The sequence below is a fragment of the Anopheles funestus genome, chromosome 3RL (genome assembly GCF_943734845.2).
Source record: "Anopheles funestus chromosome 3RL, idAnoFuneDA-416_04, whole genome shotgun sequence".
In the NCBI taxonomy this organism is placed as follows: domain Eukaryota; kingdom Metazoa; phylum Arthropoda; class Insecta; order Diptera; family Culicidae; genus Anopheles; species Anopheles funestus.
Window position 1 is genome coordinate 47,252,447 of NC_064599.1, and position 11,814 is coordinate 47,264,260.

General features: G+C 41.7%; 2 protein-coding genes across 2 annotated transcripts; one reads left to right on the forward strand and one right to left on the reverse strand.

The window, feature by feature from the left end:
• Positions 1 to 1,296: 1,296 nt before the first annotated feature.
• Positions 1,297 to 3,993, forward strand: LOC125769458 (uncharacterized). The gene is made up of 3 exons (XM_049438193.1): positions 1,297 to 2,472; positions 2,525 to 3,792; positions 3,843 to 3,993. The coding sequence occupies exons 1-3, from the start codon at positions 1,297 to 1,299 to the stop codon at positions 3,991 to 3,993; spliced, it is 2,595 nt and encodes an 864-aa protein (XP_049294150.1).
• Positions 3,994 to 8,291: 4,298 nt separating this feature from the next.
• Positions 8,292 to 11,322, reverse strand: LOC125767770 (uncharacterized). Its single transcript, XM_049434659.1, has 4 exons — positions 10,636 to 11,322; positions 10,172 to 10,561; positions 10,037 to 10,114; positions 8,292 to 9,143 (listed from the first exon to the last, which is right to left on the reverse strand). The coding sequence occupies exons 2-4, from the start codon at positions 10,556 to 10,558 to the stop codon at positions 8,310 to 8,312; spliced, it is 1,299 nt and encodes a 432-aa protein (XP_049290616.1). The 5' UTR covers positions 10,559 to 10,561; positions 10,636 to 11,322; the 3' UTR covers positions 8,292 to 8,309.
• Positions 11,323 to 11,814: the final 492 nt, after the last annotated feature.

Below are 11,814 nucleotides of genomic sequence, written 5' to 3' on the forward strand. Positions count from 1 at the left end.
TCACACGGCACATTTCCCACTGCGCCCACCACGTCAGCTGCGCGAAATGCTTCCATAAATCACACTAACGATCACTTGGCGAACACACAAGAACACTACGTAGCAGCACACGCGAGCAAGCAAACGTACGATCACGTTTTTCTCCAAACTGCCGTAGTTCGGATAGTTGACGCGCACGGTATCGTTCATCCTGCGCGAGCACTTTTAGATAGTGGCTCTCAGCCTGATCTTATGAGCCGCCGGCTTGCTCATAGGTTAGCGCTTAAGTACGATGCGACTAACATTGCCCTTATCGGGGCGGGGAATTCGTCCACACCAGTGACAAAATCGGTGCGTGCCAACGTTTCATCACGAACGAGTCCGTATGAGTTGAGCGCTGATTTTTTGATCGTGGAAAACTTGATAGGGAATTTGCCAGCACATGATGTGCACGCGAATGATTGGCAAATACCCTCGAATTTTATGCTTGCTGACCCCCATTTTCATAAGTCGGCACCGCTCGATCTCATCCTCGGTGCCCGGCATTACCATGAATTCTTCCAAAGCGGGGCACAACATAAAATCTCGTCAGGCCTTCCTGTCCTCATCGAAAGTGTGTTCGGATGGGTCGTGAGCGGCTCAGCATCGTCCTTGAATCCTGCTGACGGAACCTCTAATGCAGCTTCCATCGTTTGTAGGAGCACTCTAGAGGAATCGCTCGAACGATTCTGGAATGTGGAAGAGTTGCAGGTTAGAGACTGCTACTCACCTGAAGAACAACTATGCGAAACAGTTTTTAAGGAAACCACCCAACGTGACAAATCGGGTCGGTATATCGTACGTTTACCTCGGCAGCCTGACTTTAATGTAAAGCTCGGTCAGTCCAAGGCAACAGCATTGAGACGCTTCGAGTTGCTGGAAAGGAGGCTGGAACGCGATCCACAACTAAAGGCGGACTATCACCAATTTATGAAGGAGTATTTGGAGCTCGGCCATATGTCGCCGATAAATGTCAGAAGAGAAGAGGAACAGGCCTACTACTTACCGCATCATCCCGTTTTTAAAGCATCCAGCTCAACAACGAAAGTGAGAGTAGTGTTCGACGGATCTGCAAAAATGAATTCGGGTTATTCATTAAACGAAATATTATGCACTGGTCCTATAGTGCAAGACGATTTGCTGGATATAATCTTACGATTCCGTACATACAAGGTTGCGCTTGTGGGTGACATAGCAAAAATGTATCGACAAATCTTGTTGCATCCTGATGATCGTCGATTGGTTCGAATCTTTTTCCGGTTTTCGCCACAAGCCCCGATGCAGATTTTCGAACTCAACACCGTCACGTACGGACTTTCGCCATCATCATTCTTAGCTACGCGCACCTTGCTTCAGCTCGCAGATGATGAAGGTGCACACTATTTGAATGCACAAGCTGCCCTGAAACGAAACTTTTATGTAGATGATTTAATTGGTGGTGCCAACACGGTAGAAGATACTTTCCGTCTTCGTCAGGAGCTATCGGATCTACTTGCGAAAGGTGGATTCGAGTTACGCAAGTGGACATCGAATCATCTAGGCGTTCTCAGCGGTTTAAGTGCTGATCAAATCGGCACCCTGTCATCGTTGCAGTTCATTCCCAATGAAACGGTGAAAACACTCGGCATCTCCTGGAAACCAGAATCTGATGAGTTGTGCTTTGACTCGAACGTTTGTGTTGAATCAACATCCTCAACGAAGCGATCCATACTGTCATGCATCGCGAAGATGTATGACCCGCTTGGACTTATTGCACCTGTATTGGTCCGTGCAAAGCTACTGATGCAAGAATTATGGCTGCTGAAATCCGGCTGGGATGATCCCGTTCCCGAGCAGATCTACAACAAATGGACAACGATTAGTGATGAATGGCAATCTTTATCTACGTATAAAACTAATCGTCATGTTCTTTTACCTAATTCACAAGTAGAACTCCACACGTTCACCGACGCCTCCGAAGCAGCTTACGGAGCCTGTATCTACGCGCGTTGCAAGAACGCGGAAGGAGAAATACGGATCAGCTTACTGGCGTCGAAGTCCCGAGTAGCACCTCTTAAACGCGTCACACTGCCGAGACTCGAACTCAACGCAGCTGTTTTGGGCGCCCATCTCCAGCACCGGGTCCAGAAGGCGATGCAGATCGATAGCGTCGAGTCCTTCATCTGGTCTGATTCAACTGTAACGCTGAAATGGATAGCATCTCCACCCAATACATGGAAGACATTCGTGGCGAACCGTGTCGCTGAAGTGCAGCGCTATTCTCATCCGCGACATTGGCGACACGTTCCTGGTTCCAGCAACCCTGCCGATTTGGTCTCTCGCGGCATGTCGGCAGCGAACTTCCTTAAGAGTCGACAGTGGCACTCCGGCCCGGATTGGCTAGCTCTTCCTGCATCGTCATGGCCCAGCTCGAATCCTGATTCCATCGACGGAGTGGATCTAGAAATCCGTCAGGTTGGTGCGTATAATTGGGTATTGCGTACGTTTTGCGCGTAATGCTCAACAGAAGGCGCGCACACAACCATCTTCGAACCACACCGTAGCACCACTAAGCATCAAGAAGGAATACTTAGAAGACGCCAAAACTGTGCTTTGCAGACTAGCACAACAAGATGCCTTCTCTCCCGAAATCAAGCACATGAAAAAGGGAGAAGCTTTACTGAAGCAGTCATCTTTACGTAAACTAAGCCCCTTCATCGACGAGAAGGGCATAATACGAGTGGGAGGACGATTAAAACTTTCGCAGTTGCCGTACCAATCGAAACATCCCGTGGTGCTTCCTAAACAGCATAAGTTTACACGTCTCGTAGCTTTGCATCTCGTAGCTGAACATTACCACGAACAGCTTATGCATGCTGGCGGAAGACTTCTACTATCCCAGATGAGAGAGCAGTATTGGCCACTAGACGGACGTCGATTAGTGAAAGGCATCGTGCGGAATTGCTTTCGATGTATTCGCCAGGATCCCGCACTGGCACAGCAACCTATTGGTCAACTTCCCTCATCACGCATTACACCCAGCCGGCCTTTCTCCATCACGGGAGTGGACTACGCCGGACCGTTCTATTTAAAGCCTGCGCATCGCAGAGCCGCAGCGACTAAGAGCTACCTGTGCGTATTTGTTTGTTTCACCACGAAGGCTGTTCATCTTGAACTCGTGGGAGACCTCACAACAGCAGGATTCTTAGCCGCACTACGACGTTTCGCTTCACGACGCGGTCTACCATCGCACATCCATTCCGATAATGGTAAAAATTTTGAAGGAGCCGAACGCGAGCTCAAGGAGCTTTTTGAGATGTTCAACGACGAGCAGCAGCGGAACGTCATTACTACTTATTGTGCGGACAAGGGCATCGCATGGCACTTCACCCCCCCGAAAGCTCCAAACTTCGGTGGCTTATGGGAAGCAGCAGTCAAAACCGCGAAGCGACATCTCTACCGGCACCTAGGCGGCACGAGGCTGTCCTACGAAGGTTACTGCACCGTGCTTCAACAAATAGAGGCAGCAATGAATTCCAGGCCATTATTACCACTCTCCGATGATCCCGACGAACTAGCGGCACTAACACCGGCACACTTTTTAATCGGCACATCGATGCATGCTGTTCCCGAGCCGGACTATACTCACCTGAAATCGTGCACCCTGGATGATCTTCAGAAGTGGCAGCTGCTAGTGCAACGATTTTGGAAGCATTGGGCCACCGAGTATCTACAAGAAATGCAAAAGAGTTATACACGGCCGGGTAGCAACAACAACAACATACTTACAGGCAGGTTAGTGATATTGATGGACGAATCGCTACCTTGTACTCGTTGGCCTCTAGCACGGATCATACATGTCCACCCCGGGGAAGATCAGATCGTGCGAGTGGTAACACTGAAGACCGCGAAGGGGATGATAACGCGACCGATCACGAAAGTTTGCATCTTACCGATGCCCACCGACAAAGAGGACAACACGTGCTGATCGGATAACTGTTTTGACCTCCGTCAAGGCGGGGGAGGATGTTGGAACAGTATTTACATGTGATGAATCATCCGACATGCGATTTGTCGGAGGAGCGGAATCACTCTCGGATAGTGATGGGCGGAACTTAAAGTTCCGTAAATAGTCAATAAATAGGGGGCGAAAAGGCTTTTTGCGCTCTCTCCATTCTTTAAAAGCGAAACAACTGGCTGGTAATTATTAACAGAAAACTTATCCGAAATAAAATCCCCGAAAGAACACCTAGTGATTATAAACATGACTTTATAAGTGACGAAAATCAAAAGATTGAAGAAATTCATACACCAGCAATGAGAGAAAATGATGAGGAAATTTTGCAAGCGAACTATGATATTTGCACTAGTGAATCAGAATATTTCTCGGGTAACGATTCATTTAATTCAGCAGGGGATGAAGATCTAACAACTGATGAGAACGAGATGAGGAACGTCAGAGAACGACGGCCACCGGTATGGATGAAAGACTACGAAGGAAGCTACAATGCATGGGCTTTATCAGCTATGAATTATGTGGACAACTATCCAATTTCATTAGAATCAATGAAATTGCGTGAAGATTGGAAGATGTGGAATGAAGCTATAAAGAGTGAACTTAAATCGCATGAAGATAATCATACTTGGGAACTATGTAAAAAACCTTTGAATAAAAGAATTATTACTTGTAAATGGGTATTTAAGATCAAGAAAGGAATTGATAACGAACCAGATAGATATAAAGCGAGATTGGTTGCCAGAGGCTGTTCTCAAAAATATGGCTATGATTATGAGGAGACTTATGCACCAGTTGCAAAACTGGATACAATACGAACTTTATTAGCCATAGCTAACAAGGAAGGTTTATTAATTCATCAATTAGACGTAAAGACTGCATTTCTGAATGGAAATTTAGAAGAAGAAATTTATATGTACCCTCCAGAAGGACTTAATTTATCCGAAACAAACCAAGTCTGTATTTTAAAAAAATCGCTATATGGTTTAAAGCAGGCATCAAGAGCTTGGAACAAAAGATTTGATGAATTTATAACAAAACTGAATTTCAAAAGAAGCGAGAACGATCACTGTTTATATAGCAAAACAGATCAAGGAGACTTATTTCATTTGCTCCTTTACGTCGACGACATATTGATAATTGGAAGCAGATTAGATAAAATTGAAATATTAAAGAATTGTCTTAAAAAGGAATTTTCCGTTTCAGATATGGGAGAGATAAAGAGCTTTCTAGGAATGTTTGTGGAAAGAGATATTGAACAGCGAACAATGAGAATTACACAGAAGGATTATATACATAAATTACTATGCAGGTTTGGAATGGAAGACTGCAAACCGGTTCAAACTCCAATTGAGTGTAATTTGAAATTATATAAGGGTACAGAGAAAGAACGAACGGACAAGCCGTATAGAGAATTAGTGGGATGTATTGCATATTTGGCTCATACATCGCGACCAGATTTATGCGCTGCGATTAATTTCTTTAGTCAGTTACAAAGTTGTCCTACAGAAGAGCATTGGAAATATTTAAAAAGGATTTTAAGATATTTAAAAGGATCTGTAAATAGAGGATTAGAATTCACTGCAACTGATAATAATAATGCATTAGAAATATTTTGTGATGCAGATTGGGGAAACAACATTAATGATAGGAAATCAATTAGTGGATACATAGTGCGTGTTTATGGGGCAACTGTTTGTTGGATGACTAGAAAACAGTCAACAGTAGCTTTATCATCCACAGAAGCTGAATTAATAGCATTTTGTACGGCAACAACTCAAGCAGTATGGATGAGAAGATTATTGAACGATATTGATATAAATGTTTCCACAGTAACCATATACGAAGACAATCAATCTTGCTTACATCTAACAGAAGGAAAGATAGAAAGCAAACGCATGAAACATATAGACATTAAATACAATTACATTCAAGAGCAAATCCATCAAGGCAAGATAAGGGCAGTATATGTGCCTTCAAAATCGCAATTGGCAGACATTATGACGAAGGGATTGTCAGCATCTGAATTTCAAAGATTAGCGCTTAAAATAGGATTGAAGTAAAGGACGATTCTTTGAGCAGGGGTGTTGAAATATATATCAAAGTATCACCTTACTTATGGAAACCTTGACAATGTATTGAACTTATAGATCATATGAAATAAAGTTGTCAGTTGTGTTAGAACCATCGACTGGTACGGGTCGCCTTTCTTTATGCATACATCACAACAATTTTCGGTAAGGCTGGTGTCATTGCTCGGTCGTATACGATTTTATCGTATATCGATCGTATATCGTATACAAATTGCAAGGGGTGTCATTGCTCGTAAGATTTAGTCGAACGGCCAATTCAGTTTGACATTTGGAGATAAACAAACGAAGAAAGAAGAAGATAATGTTTATAACAACTGGTGAATAACCATCATTGTTAACACAAAGAAAGCTGTTGGCTATTTGGGTAAGGTTTAATCAGGTAAATATGTTAGCTGGGAGACAACACTCCAACCATGGAGTATAACCTTATGACAAATGTATCAGTCCACTCAAACAAGCAAATAAATCAGTCGCAATAAAACTATCTAAAGCCAACCACAGACGGAGCATACTTGTATGTGGCGACAACTGACAGCTCCAAATTTTTTTGATTTCTCGTCGCCGGCTCGTAACCCATATATCTGGGTTACGAGCCGGCGACGCGGTGACGTATTCGGCTATCGCCAGAGTTTATACCTTTATGAGTTGGGGAGTTGATTCACAGCTATGGGAGGGTAACTCTTGGTTTTGAATTTTAGCCGTTATGTATCCGAAAATAATTTTTTTTTGCAAAGCGGTATTCAAAAGGATATATCGGTTAGAAAATTTGATCTAGATGTTTTATTTTATTTATTTTTAGGCTGAGTTTAAATGAGTTTTCTTGGAATTATTGCTATACCTTGCAACAATTCGCAAAATGATGTTATATTAATGTTGTAGCTTAAGATTATCTTAGTATTCATTTGTCATATAAAACCTAACAATGTAAAATATATTTTATAGTATAATAAACAAGTGAAATATATATTATATTTGTTTTATGAAGTTTTAGCCCCTCTTAAAATAATTTGGTTAGAAAATCCGAAAAATTTTACGTTGAACACAGTGGAAGTGCAGTATGTACAATTGCGTCAGAATAATCGATTCAAATAACCTATGTTTGAACCGATAATGAATGTATAATCTTGCGTTTTGATAGCCAAGAAAAAGTTAGAAATTTTCAACATTTTGTAATGTATTAATACTGATTTATTTCAAACCTAATACAGAATAATCGAGCGAAATTTTGTTCGAAAATAACTTTTTTTGACGCGTGTGATCATCCTATATTTCCAATGTGATCATGCAATCGTTTACAAATGGTTAGTTAAGGGCCGATTACATTATGTACTTTTGCTTGGTTTTTACCATGGTAGAATGTGTCAAAATAACTTCAAACTGCACTATTTGACAGAAAACACCATGGCTCATGTGTAATCGCAATCTTGGAACAAAGTTGGTTTTTTCTATGCTACCACACGGTGACAGAATCTACACAGGACATACCGAATGTTTTTTACCATGCCTTGGTAGAATCTGTCAAATCGATTTTGACACATTCTACCATGGTAAAAACCAAGCAAAAGTACATAATGTAATCGGCCCTTTAGTGAGAAATCACATTGCATTAAGTACTGTTTTTCTTAAACCGCCTGCGAAAACAAATTATGGAAGGTGTTAACGCCACAACCGCATTAAAAATGAAGAAAAATGTAAGTTTAGCACAACTTTTATACACATTACGAATAACCGAAACATATTTTAATTAAATTGTAACTAATTTATTATTGCAGCCAATTCAAGGAACGGAGGAGGTGCTTCACCTAATCGAACTGGTGAAAACCTACCCATGCCTGTGGAAGGACTCGGATCGTCAGTATAAAAATGCTGAGATCCGACACCAGGCATGGGTAGAAATCGGGTCATATATGGGTCATTCATCAGAGGACGTCCACCAAAAGTGGAAGAATCTGATGAACACGTACCGGCGCACGAAGAAGGAAATACCACGAAGCCAGGTGACCGGATCAGGTGAATGATTTACGAATCTATATTATAGAATGTTTTACTTATATAATGTTTATTCTTTTATAATGATTATTTCCAGGATCCAGTGAGGTGCTACAAAACTGTTGGTTCGCGTTCGAGCACATGTCATTCCTGCACGACGCGACAGCACCGCGACCAACAGTAAATAGTGTAAGTAATTCAATTTTTTAACAATTTTATTGTGTAGCTCTCTGGGGTTGCGGCAGATGATAGGGCAGTGGATTATTTAACATTAGGTGCCGTGCTAAATGTTTTCGCATGTTTTGCAATGCCCTGGTCGGCCTTATTGGAACGCCCGGGATAGGCAGCATTGAAGCTGGTGCTGATACATCGTCGTACTCTTCGGAGTTTAGACATGTATTGTCTTGATTTGTAGTGCGTGGGAGTAGTGTATGTGAATAGTTGTACAATAAGTGTCGTCGTCTAAAGTTGTGCAGACATATAGCTGCAAGAACAACTTTTTCTGCAATTCGAGGTTCCAAATCCATAGGCTTAGCTAAAACCCGGAATACTCGAGCTAAGATACCGAATGCGTTTTCTACTGTACGTCGTGCTCGAGAATGTCTATAGTTGAAATGGCGTTCCATTGAATCTGCAGCATGCATGCCTCCAAATGGCCGCAGACAGTACTCTTTCATGGCAAACGCTTGGTCCCCTAGAAAGTAGAATGGCACTTCGATCTTATAGGGAACTTGTAGAATTTCCGGATCGGGAATATTTAACTCCTTGCGTTCCAGTTTTGGGTATATTGGGCTGTTTGCTAAAACACCGCCATCCGATATTCTCCCCTGGCAACCGACGTCAGCGAAAAGAAAGTTGTAATTTGAGTCCGCTATTGCTAACAACACAATACTAAAATTGTGTTTGTAATTGTAAAACTGGCTTCCGGAATTCGCTGGTGCTCTTAAAGGAACATGTTTACCGTCGATTGCACCATTGACATGCGGGAAATTCCATTGTTCTTCGAATCCCTTTGAAATCTTCAACCATTCTGATTTATTGGAAGGCAGCTGAAAAGATATAACATCAAAATCATAAATGTTATGTTAAAATCTGTTGTAAAACACCATCGTTATCATTTAATGTAATATGTTATTATTTCTATCATTTCAGGCGAACCTGGAAGACGGATCACCGGCCCCATCCACATCGGCCATGCTGCCGGGACGAACTCCCCAGCCGAAGCGGAAGCGGACGCAAACGAGTCGTTCCGAGCAGATTGCCGAGTGCTTGGGAACCCTGAGACGTTTGACAGAAGCTACTCCTCGTCCAATGAGCAAGGCCAGAGCTCTGGGCAACTTTGTAGAGGCGCGAGTCGCTGTCTACGAACAAAGTCACCCAGAGTTCTGTGACCGGCTCATTGAAGCTGTTACAGCTACGTTGAACGAGGAAGTAGCGAAGTTCAACGCCCCTGGATCCTGCGATCACGACTACGTGTAACACGTAGCGTGATAACGTGTGAGAAGACCACTCCCCATGACCCTTATGACCTATCCTCCTTTTTCACAGTGTGAACATCATCGGCTCTTATCAGAGCCACCAGATATATTCAAAAAGATATTTTTGAGACCTTTGAAAACACTACACAATGTAAGAGATCCTTGAATGATCTTTTTTTCTTTTTAGACGACGACGACAACAACGCATTTGTTAAGGCTGAGGAGTAATTTAGCAGGATCAAATGTATTAGTCTCCCACTATGAAGTTACAACTGAGATACTTATTTTGGATTGGAACATCAAACACGGAATAATCAGTTCACCATGCTGAGGGATCACTCGGATTAATACTACTATGTGAAAAACGCGTGGTGTTGCCACATTACACTAATTATGACTTAGTTAATTATGACTTAGTTTAGTGACGTAATTACATTATTGATAATATGTAAAATACACAATACCTTCACATATTCCTTTAGCTCGTGTATTATATGATCACAAACTTCCTGCACGATCCGGGATACAGATGAACTTGAGACCTGAAGTTAATCATTAGTTAATTGACGAGTATATATGTCTTGCTTAAAATAACTTACCCTAAACATAAAGGATAGCGATTCATATGAGTCCCCAGAGGCCAAAAAGCGAAGCGCGATGGCAAGCCGTTGCTTTGTAGTTATTGCTTTACGCATTGTTGTATCTACTTTGCATATTTTTGGACCGATTAAAGACAAAACATGATGGAACTCCTCCCGATTGAGTCGCAGAAAATCGTTCATCCGGTTGTTGGCACCTTCTCCATCGATTGCCTGGAACAATCGGTTCCACACATCTTCCCTTTCCAAAAACAAATCCGTAACCCAGATCCGGCCATTTTCTGATCGCGATTCTTCCTCCTCCTCCTGCTCTTCTATCAATAGTAGAGCTAGCGTAGCTACTTCTGCAGCAATGGCAGGGATTACTTCCTCTGTTTCCATATCCATGTCCTGAAAAATAAATTCATGTACTTATGAATCATGTTTTGCAAACGTTATCGCATTGTATTAACAAAAATTCTTACCGAACTTTACTTTCTTTACTGAAAACAATGCACAACAAGGACAACTTGTGAAATACTACAGTACACAATAAACATTGGCGTTCCACTCTAAGCAACAGCTCCCACTGTATTCTGTTAAAATGTATTGTTAATTGTTAAATCGCGTTATATGGTTTTCCCCGAACTTCGAGTTTTCTACACAATAATAAAGTTCGAACAAAAAAACATAAATATTTTTTAGCGTGTTTAACACATAACTATTAACTTCGCATAATAAAAGTAAACAAGTCCTGTATTTATCGAATACTGCGTAATGCGGAATCATGCTGTATACTCTGTACACCTATTAATGTTGGTTTTTAGTTACATAAGAATGTTTCATTCCCGATTTAATTGTGCTGAATGTGTTAAACTTTATTTTACTAATAATTTATAACACAAATATTGATATTTTAAAATTTGAAATGAACAAATCGAACATTATTTACGATACCATAATCGAACCCATGAATTCAATTATAAACACAACGAATCTTCGTTTGACAAATAGTTGACGGCTGCGTCTGTGGCAAACGCCTTGGGGGTCCCACACGATAGCTACAGCTACACGAGCGACGCCTCGCCAAGAACAAAAGAAATTCCAAGAAAAACGGGAGCTGTCAGTTGTCGCCGCATACAAGTATGCTCCGTCTGTGGTTGGCTTAACCCCGTGCCTACATGCTTAGCAATTGTCGCGTTTGCGAACGCGACAATCGTAGCACAGTTTTCCCAAAAATTTTTGCGACTTTCGGCGCGACTTCAAGGTTGTTTAAGTTTTCTCGTGCAAGGTTTGTTTATGTTTTCAATCTGGCCGGTAGCGGGAAATTAATTTCGAATTAAATTAAATTATTTTAAACAAAGAAAATTATAATAAATAGTAAATTTATTGTTTTGATGAAGTTGATGAGAAAGGCAAGTTGTTTAACCCCAGTGACGATGTTTTAAAACAATGGACCATCAAGAAAGCTCGTGGCAGGATGCTGCTAACTCCTGTGATACAAATAACGGCTGTTGCTAACAGTAGCGCAGATTGGTCCGTTTTGTTTTCTTGTGTGTTTAACGCTGAAAAATCTTGTTATAATTTTTTCCGGTAGCCAGAAAGAATTGTAACAAGAAAAATAGGTGAACGAAGATGTGTTTGCCCACCGCGTCATACACCGG